Consider the following 13,759-nt stretch of genomic DNA (forward strand, 5'->3'; position numbering starts at 1 on the left):
AGTCTCTCCACCAAACCATCCATCCATCGTTTGGCACCGAGCCATGCCAATTAAAAGAGCGACAGGCACCCTGCCCTCCCCACAAACACAAACCAAGGAGGGGTTATAGCTGCACCTCATTATTCCCACTTATGTAAAACGTACAGAAGTTGAAACCTACTTAGAGTGGCAGGAACTCCTCTTTCAATCATTTGAGTTTTATTCTATATGAATTAATTTGTTTGTTTATTGAAGCTTAGCTGATGTTTTATTTCTGAATGAAATGCGTGTCATACCCAATAAATAAAAAAGAAACAACACAGAGAACAATTTGCACATCCTCTGCAGCTTCCCTCACAACCACATTCGTGCTCTCCAGTATCTAATTGCTGGTCTCACCCCATCCATTACAGTGGTGGTGAAATGGAGGTGAATTAGCATATGTATAAAGCCGGTGTCAAACACAAGATGGTGTTAACAGCATGGGGCGCGCGCGTTCAGTGCCTGCGTCCGCCCGCGTGTGGCTCCTCCGCAAGTGGCTGCCTGCATGGGTTTTTATTGAGCACACCTTTGTTTTGCCTGCGGTTGAGATAAACAATGTGTAGTTAAAAAAAATAAAAATGCTCCGGCAGCCTATTCATGTAATATAAACATACAGTGAAATAGAGCAGATAATAAAAGTCAACACTGTGTGTTTAATTAAGGTGTTGGGAACTACAAACCACCAAGTGGGCCTCACAGGGCCGTTTCTCTGCTGCTGCTCTGCATCTGTGATGTGCAATGCTCTTCCAAGGGCTGCTCTCGTCTCAGCCAATGCAGGTTTTAGAAAATCTGGCTGTTTGCGGTAGATTACGCTGAAATGATTGCAATAAATTCTTGTCTTTAGAGAGGATTGATCTTACAGCGTTAAAACTCCTGAACATTCCTCATTAAAGTGAAATTTGTGTCACAAAGTGCTGTCCAGTCGCTGTCAGTATGTGACCGTCTGGTAAAATAGATGTAGGACGTTGTTGTTATGGGCTCCAGAAAGAGGTCGAGTGCTTTATGTTGGACACACCGCATGTATCTGTGTGAGACCGTTATCTTTGAAAGAAAGAAAGGAAGATTTGAGATACAACTAGTCAAAGCTTCTCATCGGGCTGCTGTGTTGTTAATTTTGAAGCAATATTTAGCTAGTATATAGAGTTCTATCAAAACTATTCTTTAAAAAAATGAAAAGCAGCGACAACTTTACTGAATTTTTCTGCTGTTACAGGGGACTTTTGGAGACTAAAACATGACTATTTTGCTAGGTTTCTTTTCTCAGATGAGAGAAAACTAGCAAAAAGAGCCATTGCTACCATAAAAGTGTATTTTTCCACAACACAGAAAGTAGTCCTGGACCACTGCTTCTGTGTTTCTGGGTTTTTTATTGCCCTATTTAATACACGGTTGCTGATAGCAAATGGCGGCTTACGCTCAGCCTTGCTCTGCAGGAGGGGTCTTCCTATTAAAACATTCCTCTCCACTGTTGCTTTCTGTGGAAGAAGGACTCCTGCAAAGATGGCGACTCAATGAAACTGGCTGAATGACAAAACTTTTTTAAACACTGTTGGCCTTCTGGTCAGACACACAATCCTTCAGACGCACGAACCATGGTGTGTTTGTCTAGGTGATTATTGAGGCCTCCACTTGTGTCGATTGGAGTCTCTATGTCAAAGAAAATCAGGCTGCATTGTGTTAAACGTGCAAGAAAAATAAAAGAACATGATATTCACAGTGCAAGCTTGTTTTGTCCAGATGACAGTGGGTTGAAGCCAAGGAGGTGTATGATGGGGTCCTGAGAGTTTTTTTTTTTTTTTTGCTTACTGAAATTGAAAAACAGGAGTCTCTTCAGTTTGAAGGGACCCCACAGAACCTGAGGGATCAGAACCTGACCAAGACTGAAGATTGGTCGCCTTCGGTCTCTCCAGCTGCCTCTATACCTAAACAGACGTTGCTCCTTTTGTCCCGGAGGCAAGAAGAGCGTCGGCATCTTCCTTTGAAGGCAACAATGAAGCAACAGCAGGTTTTGTTCTCCAGGAGAGAGATGAAGCATCAGAGGTGTGACACGGTCAGTTTGACTGGGGTGTGGAGAGGAGGATGCTGTGCTTGCTCCTGACTGAACCTGCTGTTCAGCTTATTGGCTTTATCCAGACTTCCATCTCTCTGATCCTCCTTCTTGAAATCTGTGATGTTCTTCAACCCTGATAATAAATCTCTTAAATTGTCCTGGAGGAGTTTGCTCTCCAACCTTCTCCTTTTTGTCTCTACTCCTGATTTTGAATGAAGTTGTTAAGATTTTTTAAAATAAACAACTATAACAAAAATAAGCTCTATTCTTAGTTATCTCTTAAATAACGTAAGAACTGATCTTGCTTTAATCTCCTCAACACAATCTCATGTTTTTGTCAGGTGCTGGGTTTAACACACTCATAGCCTTAATCCTTTATAAAAATTTATATTTTTGTATCAGAAGCTGATTTTAATATTTTAGAGCTGCAAGATGAGATCACCTTCTCTATTTGGGACCAACAGGAACACAAATAAATATCTCATTAACTACAGCACAGCAAAAATTCAAGAGCACAAAACAAAATGCCAAAACAAGAATATCAGGGCTTTTTTTAAAACTCTAAACCACCTTAGCAACTTATTCCCAAATGTTCCAAAACTCTACTATATGTTCTTTTAATGAGGGAAAACTTCCCTGAGTACCAGTGTGCCTGACAAAGCTCAGCTATAAGAAACCCTTCTCCGTCTCTCACTCGTCCATGTATGACTGCTGACAGCTTGATAGTTAGTGTCATCCACAGGGAGCTAACAAGATCAGAGGAGTGTCCATTAGGTGGTATACTGCCATAGGGCGAAGCTAATACAGGTCACTGTTCTCAATAACAAGTGACAACTCCACAGGCTGACTGCTTGGTAAGAGTCCGCGAAAGCGAATAATAAAACTGGTCTCATCGTCTCTCTCAAACAAAAATACACGTTTTCATCAGCTTGATGTACCGTACTCCTTTCACAGTGGGAGCACAGAGATCATTTTAGAAATTAATGTCATATTAATTAAGCTCATAAAGCCTTTTCATGTTCCCCCGTGACTCTCTGTAACGCTGAAGCCAAATCATTTGACTGCCAATCAGTTACTTTATTCTCTTGCTCTCTGCAGCTCCTCCTGTTTTATTAACAGAGGCGTTTCTTTGACCCCACGACCCGTTAATCCTCCCTGTTATCTTTCTATTCAGCTGTCTCTGCTTCCTGATCTTACTTGGCGAAACACTATAAGCACAACTCTCTTTCCTGCTCTTACAGAATTCTATAATGGCGATTTTACGAAAACAATAGAAAAAAAACTTTAATAAAAAATTTTTTGTTTCTCTGCTTTTGCAAAAATATACGAGCTACAGGAAAATCTAATACAAGATTAGAATTACATTGGTTTCTTCTGTGTTTCTGCCTTCAGAAAGGAAAATGAAGTCTGTAGCGTTGTCTTTGTGAGGGAGTGGGAATTGAACCAGCTGCTGAGTGAGGGGAAAAAAAAAAAAGGTTACATGCATTTGCATAGGCTAATGAAGATCAGGCTCACAGCGACAGCGCCGGTCCAAAAAGATGTATAACTACCTTTAAAAACCCACATTCAGTAAAAAGTGTTGGTCCATTGGGTGTGTCACTGCCTTTACGTTCATTTACATTAGCTTTAAATATTTAAGTTCATTAGTAAATAATTAAAAACATCCGATTAAAGTCCAAATGACTTATCTGCTGTGTTAACTTCATAATAATTTCAGCATTATGTCTGTGAGCGTTTGTTATATGGCCAATGGTAAGTGACAAAAATGTGAGTCGAGCTACAAGCTAATTACTGCGCTATTGATCGGGGCTCTGGTGTCAGAAGAGAACTCTGCATGTAATGTAATGAAAGAAATTTGCAGATAAAACAACATCACATTTCAGAGCATAGGAACGGCCCTTTACAGAGAGGGGTGGTGCAGACGGCCTATAGGTTAATTACACAAGACTTTCCTGCCTGAAAATAAGGCAGCAAGCGTCTACAGAAAATTAGAAGTGTGTGCTTGTGTCTGGGCAGCTGCATGTTTAATGACAACCCTTGATGAGGTAGGGACTGCAGAGACCACATCCACCTGTTCTCCTCCACCTTGTTCTCCTCCCAAATCAAAGCAGGCGCACACACAAGCTAGAGAGAGTCATGTATGTTGGGGATTTTTGGTATTAATTAGCATTTTCCACATTAGACAACATGCAGCTGGCATGCAAATGCTGACAGAAAAAGCACAACTACAACTTGTTAAAAACAAGCTTTGATTAAAAAAAAAAAAAAGACAAGGGGAAATTAAAGCTCCCTGTTCCTAAAACCTACGAGGCTGAATGAGAAGCAAAACATTGTAACAAACTCAAGATGCACTTCTTGTCTTGGAGGCTGCTTGTTTTATAACTTTATGGTTCCCTTTCTATTCTGCTTGCTCTGTGGTTTCTCTCAGATTTTTAAGAAATTACAAATATTAAAGCTAAACTAATCTGACCCAAAACGGATAAGAAAATACAGGACCAATCCAGGTCACTATCAGCGTCTTTACTTGATACCGAAATCATTCATTGATGAGTGATCAGATGGAGACCGACACTGCATCCACTAGTTCCACATGTTGCAGCAACTAACAAGAATTTTAAGAGAGGACTGGATTTTACTAGTGAAAATTCTGCCAAAAATATCGGGGGGAAAAAGGCTAAAAGAAGAGTTAGCAGAAGGAGGGTTAAACGGGTTGCAGAAGTTTATTTTATTCCATTCAGCTGTCAATGATCATTACCACAATATGTAGAATCTGGAAGTGTTTTGGAAGTTGCTAACACCAGGATCTGGAAAATACACGAATAAACTGTTACAGTTGCTGATCATTTGAGTGACGCCTTGTTTAATCTACGGTATAAAGAAGAAAGGCAGGAGAGAATTCAAAGCCGTGTCCAATCCAATACCAGCACGTAATACCTAATGAAGTGATTATGAGTCTACACCATAATCAAAAATGACTCTAAATGATCAGGTAGACGTTTCTGCATTGGAAACTATACTGACAGATGTTTAAATTCAGATATACGATCTAGACCTGAAAGAAATTGCATCAGACCATCTCTAGACAAATTATTTTGGTCAAGAAAATCGTTGAAATATAACATTAGTTCTCTGTATTAGGAACCGTGTCTCAATCTCTGTGCTTCTGCGAACAGCCCAAATAATTTTTCACGGCTGCTTCCTTATTCCTTCCATCCCTGGATCTGGGAATCCTTTGAAGCAGATGCTGTGAACAAAAATGTAAGCATAAATGCTGAAATGTTATAGTTGTGCCTCATTCTCCTTCGGTACTAGAGGCGAATGACTAGTTCCTGACAGATGCTGGGTGAAAATTATTTTTATTTTCAAAATAGGAACATCAAAGATCAACATCGATGGCTCACAATGCTGGTCCCTCAGCATGAGAGCTCCAAAACAACAGGGACTAATGGACTCATCAAAGGGAGAAAACCCTGACCTCTGAAACGGATGATAAGATGGGTGGGGTGATCATGCTGTTTTCATGCTGCTGAACCACAGTGACCACAAAATGCGCAGTGACCCTTTCACACTCTGTAATTAACCGACGGGGCATTTTTTATTCCGCCCCTCAACAGCAGACGACACATAACAGAGAGTTACTTAAACTGAGAAAAACAGTCAAAGTGACAGCGAACTAGTTTAAAAAAGAACTGAACTGTCACTTTTGTTATTTGAGTTGGTGGAAATTCGACAGGGATGAGGGGGTCAAAAAAGACTGGGATGCAGAGAGGAAAGAGGAGACAGGAAGACACTGAGCAGAGAGATTGTGATGAGGGGAGAGAAAAAAACCATGCAAACAGAGGAAATGAGTAATGGAATGAGAGAGAGATGCAGGCTGTCATTTTTTCCCCCCTTAACTTTCAGCCGATGCCAGGTTTTTCAGGGAGCAGAACTGCTACAGTACAAAGCACAGCCTGTGGCAGCTACATCCAGAGTTAAATGGTACAATAATCTAAATGTATTAGAGCACCTTCTCCAGCTGCTTGCTGGGAAAAACAAGCAGCCCTTACAACTCTCGTGCATGTTTCCCTGCTCCCACCAGTGTCTACGAGAAATGTCTACAGATGCAAGCATCTCATCTCTTGCGCTGCTTCTGTTCCTTCCCTCAAACTGTACTTCCCTCCGTCTTGTTGGAAATGTTACCTCACACTCAGCTGTTTTTTTATTTAGCTTTGAAGAAGAGAGAACCATGATTGAAGGAAGGTTGATTTTTTTCTTTTCTTTTTTTTTTGCGTGCGTGATGTGCATGTGTTTGGATTCAGTAAAAGCAACAAAAAATAAAAGCAGAGATGGAGGAAAATATTCCCTTCTGTGATAAATAATTCAGTAGCTAAGTTAGAAAACGATGCTTCTACTTCATGCTCATCCTTCTAGATTATGAAGTTCCTTTGCCTGAGCGTTGCCCGCGGCACGACAAAGCAACAAAACCGTTCGGACTTGACTGAATTCAAGGCTTCAGGTAGGAGTCTCTTTCTTCTGGATTGTAAACCTGGAGCAGACGGATGAGAAAACTCCCACCATTGCTGGCTAACGTATTCACATTTTTCAGCCTAATGAAACATACTCCTTGGAGTCCAAACTAAATATTTTATGGCCTTTCCATGTGACCCTGAAAGATCAAAAGGAACAACTCCCTTTTTCTTCAGATTCTTATCCTAAAATGTTCTGTTGTGACTTTCTGATGCCTTCTCTTATTCCATGGGAACAAAACAACCAGTTAGTTCACTTAAAAAATAAAATGTGGAATATTTGCATATTCTACAGAGCTGAGACCTGTGACTTTTCGTCGTCTGCATCAGTTCCTGAGGTCCCCCAGGTTCCTCTGTAGTCAAATGCACGAAGCCTGAACATTTGTATGCTAACTAAATGTAGGTCTGTGTCGCCCAGACAGAGAGAAGATAAAGCAGGCGCAAAACAGAGGAGCAACACAGAGCTTTAAACACAACAGGAAGGCTATGCGGCAGCATCATGTGATGGTGCTGCGAACAAACGGCTGTTGTGACTGGATGGTTCTGACACCCTTCAAAGAACAGCGTGGTCTGAAGGTGAATCAAACCAAATGAAGATGTGATATTTTTCAGCAACCGCCGCCCAATCAAATCAAGTCTCCTGACCTGTTGTGTGATCTACCAAAAAAGGGCGCATTAGCCGTTTGAGACAGAGGTAAAAAACAAAACAAAAACAGATATATTTTCTAACTATAAAACACACAGGCTGCGTTTGGTTGGAGCCGATGTTCTAAAGCAGGGGTCACCAAACTTTTTCCTGTGAGGACCACATAACTTTTCCCTTCTCTAGTGGGGCCCGGAGTCAGTTTGTAACAGAAAAAGTGTGACGATTGCAGGAGTGCCTAAATGTAAAAATGTATTGTTTTCCAAAAAGCACAATCAAATAACATTCTCTGGGTTCTTCACAGAACAAAAGTGAGGAAATAACACTATTTATGAAATAAATACCATATTTTCTGGACTATAAGCCGCAAAACCAAAGTTTTTTTAAAAACCCAGTAAACATGCACATATAAGCCGCAGATATCTCTGCTGCTCCAGGTTTTCCACAGTGATGCAGCAGCAGCAGAGGGGGGCGGACACCCAAAATTTGAGTCATAACAGGTCAATTGAATATCACATTTATTACGGATGACAAAGAAAAAGTTGCCAAGTTTAGATTTAACTGAACTGATTACGGTAGTTTACGAATGGTAACTGTAACAGTTAAAGTGCTGATCCTTCGTGTCTGCTACTTACTAGCATGTGCTAAATGAAAATAGGCGCCTTCTTCTTTAGATTTCAACGGCAGCTTGTATCCATTATTGTTGCACTACTGCCATCTACTGGATCCTAATATCTATACCTCAAATTCTCATAATGATCCCAGTATTATTTAAAAAAAAGAAAAATCTTCTTTTCCCCCCTCAATGCTATTTAACTGATCAACAACATTCTCAAATTTCAATTCCCTATTAAAACCTAATTCCGTTTTAATGGGCACGTTCTTCTTTTATTTCCAATTTTGACTTCCAATGATTCACTTCCTGCTAAAGAGCCCCCTGGTGGTTGAAGAAAAATCCACATATAAGCCACATGGTTCAAAGCTTAGGAAAAAAGTAGCTGCTTATAGTCCGGAAAATATGGCATATGAAAAAAAATCTAAATGCTCTCTGGTACTGTTCAGGGGGACGGACCAAATGTGGAGGCGGGCCGGATTCGGCCACCGGGCCGTAGTTTGGGGACCACTGTTGTAAAGCATTAATCCCTTTTTAAACTTGTTTGACTGTCTAACAGCTTGACTATCCAATACACTGCACACCTCAGTGTGTGTCAAAGGTACCAAATGACCTTCGTTGACTGGTAAGAGGCGTCAAGGTGTCCCCTATGTGCCTCTGAAGACTTTGGGACCAGTGTTCCTCAGTGAGAGTCGTAATCCACAGATGGGGAAAAAACAACACATTTTATGACTGTCATGAGCACAACTGATATGAAGTAAGGCTTTTTGAAGAAGAAGAAATCTTATTTGAAAGATTAACGTGTTACTTCAGTAAAAAGCGCTCTATATATCCAGCAGAGTTCTGAAAGGCTTCACTTCTGAATTACTGACGTCTCTCCACTGATTAACTGTTTGCCAGAGTAGTTGACATGTTTTGACTACGACATAAGCAAAAAATGAAAGCCTAACTTCTTACCGAGCCTTATTGTGCACCCACATACACAAAGGCATCACAGAGTTTTGATGCATTGTTTACATTCTCTGCTGTTTTCTGTTTGTTTGATGCTTTATTTATGTAACAGAGCCATTTTGCTCAGAGACGGAGTCATAGAGTAAAGCAGGGGCTTGTTACGTCATGCTGCCGTGGATCTATAAAGGATATCAATTTACAATCAATTTCCCAGCTATTCAGTCGTACAGATAACAGACTTCTTTTGTCCGACAATCTGCTGGTGATTTATCGGAGCGTTTGTTTTGTCGTAGGCGTTGTAACGTGGATTTGGGAATGATGTCACATTCATCAGTTGAGCTAAATCCATTATTGAGCTTTCCTAAGTGTTGTGATGCTAACTGCTATTAGCAAAACCACTTAACAACAATGTAGTTTAGAATTCACATAGTGGAAACTGGGTAATCTGATTTCTGAGAACAAACAGAATGCGCTATTTGTTTTTCAGCCTGACAAAAAAAAATGACAAACTAAAACCTTAATGATTAATTGAACACATTAAATTTACTTTGTATTTGACTTGTTTCGGAAATTGGCAAACCAGAAATATAACACAACACACAGAGGGACTGCAGTCCCAATTCACCTCCTCTTCCCAGTATGAGCCCTCCTCATGTTTGAGGTGATTGCTTGGCTCAACAATAACCTGTGAGTCACCAGCTAAATGTTGCAGCCATCCCCTCAGAAGCAAGGCTTGGAGTCCAAGAGTGGAAGTAAACAAGTTCAAAGCCAGAAAGCTAAACAGTTAATGAGGTTTTTTCTTCATGGGAATGATGGGATGAAGGATACAATTCAGTGATTTTTATTATTTGGTGCCTCTCCCAGTAGACCTTCCAAGTGGTCTCTAAAGCTTAAATTACACCAAGATTGCATGGGAAGAGTCAAAAACCAACTTCACACCAAAACAAGCTGATGTCTGTCTTCTTTTTTTTTTTTTTGCCATCTTGTGCAGTTATATGGCGGTGACATTTACATCTCTGTCTCCAAAACTAAAGCAATCTGAGTTCTGCTAACTGAAAGTGCTTTGGCACCAATAAGGACGGGTCTAGTTGTAACATACATGCACATGGGTGTGTGCAGATAAAAAATGTTGGCAGGATGAGAGCTTCTGTTGTATTGACAGTGGGATGTAAATCGAGGACAATAACAGCCTTTCCATTGTTGGTGAAAACCTGTTAGCTGTTGGCAGGTCTGAGCGTGAGCCAGACATAACAACTGTTCATTTTCCCATTTACCGAGCACAGGAAGGAAGGCTGGTAGAGACAAAACACCAGAGAAGTTTTAAAGGTTTGTGTCCTTTCCAAAGAACTCGTTGGAAAACCATCCCCACCCGTTCTACTATGTTCGCCTTTTATGCTCATAAATCCATCTGCATGCGACACGATCCAATAACACGGAGCCATGTCCTTGGTGTACTCCCATGAGTGTTTGTGCTGTTCTGCGGGGCTACCGTACTCACAGCAACAAGGATCTGCACGCTGCTGTGCATGACCTCGATGTACTGGTAGTCCATGAAGCAGCCCATGACAGAGATGTAGGAGTGGCTCTCTGTGGTGCGGACTCCGGGGGCCTGTGGCATCTCTCTCCTCACACAGCCGGGACCGTGCTCGCTCCACCAGGAGTGATGAGCTGATATGTTAAATGTCAGCAGATCGCTCTCCTAGAAGAAAAAGAAACACGTTAACCTTTTTGTGTGGTTTCTATTATTTGTGAGGCATAGTCACATAATCTTTATCTAGAACGAGCGCCAAGTTGTTCATGAAGGGATGTTAAGTGTGTGACCATTGAAGAATTTTGTGATCACGCAAGACGAGTCTAAGCAATTGTATATATTTAGCTAATTATTACACTTTATTTAATTTATCGGATGACATTCAAGGTCCTAATTGCCTTGACGTACACGGCAGAATCCAGTTACTTGCATACACGTCATAAACTTTTGTCTTCTCTGTCGGACATTAATTCAGACTAAAGTTTTTCTGTATTAGCTCGGTTAGGACAGCTACTATTTCTATTTGCTTAAATGGCAGAAAAAAAATAAATTATTTTAGTACTTTCTACAAATTTATAACTTTACATACACTAAGATTCCCAAGGACACAACAGCAAAGATGGGTGAAGCGGGGATCAAACCAGCAACCTGCTGGTTGCCACTATCATCTGATTACACTTTGCACATTTGCCACTGATTTGTATACCTAAGCTGTACCAAAGAATGCTTAGCCAGGAGCAGAGCTGCACAATTTATTAAGCTGCAGCATCATGGTGCATGATAAAAAAACAGCAATGGATTGTTTGGATCTAATTAATTGTTATTGATACGGCCCAGTATGTGCTGTTGCCCAGGGTGGCATTAAACATAGAAGCACCCAATTATCCATACAATAAAATACAAAACATCTATCAGTTGTGACCTGAACATGCTTTCAATTGTGTTTATGCATGTACAATGAGTAGGGAACAGAGATCCCTGTGTGGACGGTGGGTTACTTTCTGTGAGACCGCGATGCATCGCACTTCAGAATGTCAAATAATTTCATGGATTTTAATGGGTAGAGGGGACGGCTGAAGGACTGGCCCCCCAAAGGGAGCCATTAATGTGAGAACCGCAGCTCTTAATGTGAATAGAAAACTACTTCACCCCAAAAAGAGAAATAAAAAAAGAGCAGCACAGTTAGACAAGTAATTAAAAAAATATATAGTTAATAAAATGAATGGGAATTCTGGTTTCCTTCCACAGTCCAAAAACATGACTGTCAGGTTAATTGGCCTCTCAAAATTGCCCCTAGGTGTGAGTGTGTGTGTGCATGGTTGTTTGTCTCTGTGTTGCTCTGTGACAGACTGGCGACCTGTCCAGGGTGAACCCCACCTCTCGCCTGGAACGTTAGCTGGAGATGGGCACCAGCACCCCTCCCGACCCCACTAAGGGACAAGGGTGTAAAGAAAATGGATGGATGGATGGATGGATGGATGGATGGATGGATGGATGGATGGATGGATGGATGGATGGATGGATGGATGGATGGATGGATGGATGGATGNATGGATGGATGGATGGATGGATGGATGGATGGATGGATGGATGGATGGATGGATGGATGGATGGATGGATGGATGGATGGATGGATGGATGGATGAAAATTAATGGGATCTGACATGCACTGAACAGACCAGTTGTGTACGATTGAGGTTTAAAACATAACGTGGCTACAAGACAAATGTGATTTAAGTATTAGCGTCAGCTTTTTAAACACGTTAGTTCCCCTTGTACACAACAGTGAGATTCATTTTGAAGCAGCCACATGAGCCCATGTGCACGGAGAGTCAGAAACTGATGCTGATCAATATCCCAATACAGCAATCTAAACCCGCATCTGCTCCTCAGTGACAAGACATGCATTATTAAAAGAACAGAGGTCTGTCAGGAAGCATCCCTGATTGCTATCGGCCCACACTTACAAATAGGCATCAACAGCACACGCTAAATGATAAAGGTCGAAACAACTTTCTGAGCGAGAAGTTAAGAAATGAAATCCAACATTTGTCAAGTGAATACCACATATTCTCCTCCTATTTCTCCTCTTTCTGTTAATGACCTGTCATCATTCTTTGTCTTTTACTTTCTTCCTTTTGCCCTTTGGTCATTTGTCTCACAGTCACAATCCACAAGGACGACTTAAGGTCAGAGTAGCCCAGCGAGGCCTAATGACTTGACAGACATCATTGATTGATACTGTGAGGCTGGGAAATCATCTCTGTGGAAGGTACACTCATGACTGCAGTGCATCAGCAGTCGATACTGAGAAGGGTTTTTGGCAACTCTCTGCCAGGAGTGGCAGTACTCGCCTCCGCCCACAAGCGCAAATCAATTCTTCAATATCATAGACTCAAGGTAAGTCTGGTAGTCTTAGGCAAACTAATTACTTTAAATTCATTCATATTTCAAGAAGTTGCCAAAGATATCACCACTTAAATATCTGTCTCCAACTTTAAACATCAAATGACAAGGAATTATATTTACAAAGTTGTTTTGTGAGAAGATATAATAAGTCGAGTTTCATCACAGGGATAAGAAACCACCTGTCGACCTAAATGGATGTTATAGTCTCATCTGATTCTGCCTACAGCTTTAAATGTAATTACATTTCATAAATAACTTACTTAACTATGCTGTTCCTAAAAAAAAGAGCGTGAGTGAAGCCAGAGGTTGTTTCGGACTAAATCTAATGACATTTGCAGTCGTTCCTGCGGAGGACTGGAAAGTGCCTAAATTCAATATAAGCAGGTTAGAGCTTTACAAAAACTAGAAATGTGACACAAAACTATTGATCAGAGCATGTCTAATGTGCATCATTGTATCAGACTTAAACTTAGCTTAACAGTATTATAAGTAGGCACTATAATTAAAGTTGTAAACAACAAACTATCTAAAATACAGAAGAAAATGAAAGATAACTGAGTGCTTAGCTAAATGCATCCACATTTTTTCTCTGTAGAGAAGAAAAAAAGAATGATACAGATTATTTTTACGTAGAGTTTTTGGAATATGTTCCATTATGAAAACAAGCAGTCCCTCTGAAGAATCAGTATAACAAAAAATAGCAACGGCTGCGGTCAACGTGTGCAGAGTTTTGTAGACGATGAATACAAGAGGTCAATGGATGGAGCCTGTTTAAATCAAAGGTGTGTGTGGAGCAGGAAGGCTCTATTTGTCTTGCGCTGTGGGGGAAGGTATAAGAGATCAATAGGAGGTGACAGCCAATGTGGCATATGACTCTGTGACAACCTGTCCCCTAGCTCTGCAGGCCGGGCCAGCACACAAACATGCAGGTACATACACCGCCTCTGGTCTCTACTGTCAACATCAGTCAAGGTGATCCAGAAAGAATTAGCTCACTTGTTTCGTGATACAATGTGTTGGGGGGGGGGGGGAT

The 13,759-nt window shown here is 41.0% G+C and overlaps 1 protein-coding gene across 2 annotated transcripts in view; it reads right to left on the reverse strand.

Moving 5' to 3' along the window:
• nkain4 (sodium/potassium transporting ATPase interacting 4) overlaps positions 1 to 13,759 on the reverse strand; it is a 58,618-nt gene that overhangs the window by 18,119 nt on the left and 26,740 nt on the right. For both annotated transcript variants that reach the window (XM_008413926.2, XM_008413927.2), the window contains exon 4: positions 10,285 to 10,485. In XM_008413926.2, the coding sequence (XP_008412148.1) occupies positions 10,285 to 10,485 (201 nt within the window). The remainder of the gene's footprint in view (positions 1 to 10,284; positions 10,486 to 13,759) is intronic.

The sequence above is a fragment of the Poecilia reticulata genome, linkage group LG7 (genome assembly GCF_000633615.1).
Source record: "Poecilia reticulata strain Guanapo linkage group LG7, Guppy_female_1.0+MT, whole genome shotgun sequence".
NCBI lineage: Eukaryota > Metazoa > Chordata > Actinopteri > Cyprinodontiformes > Poeciliidae > Poecilia > Poecilia reticulata.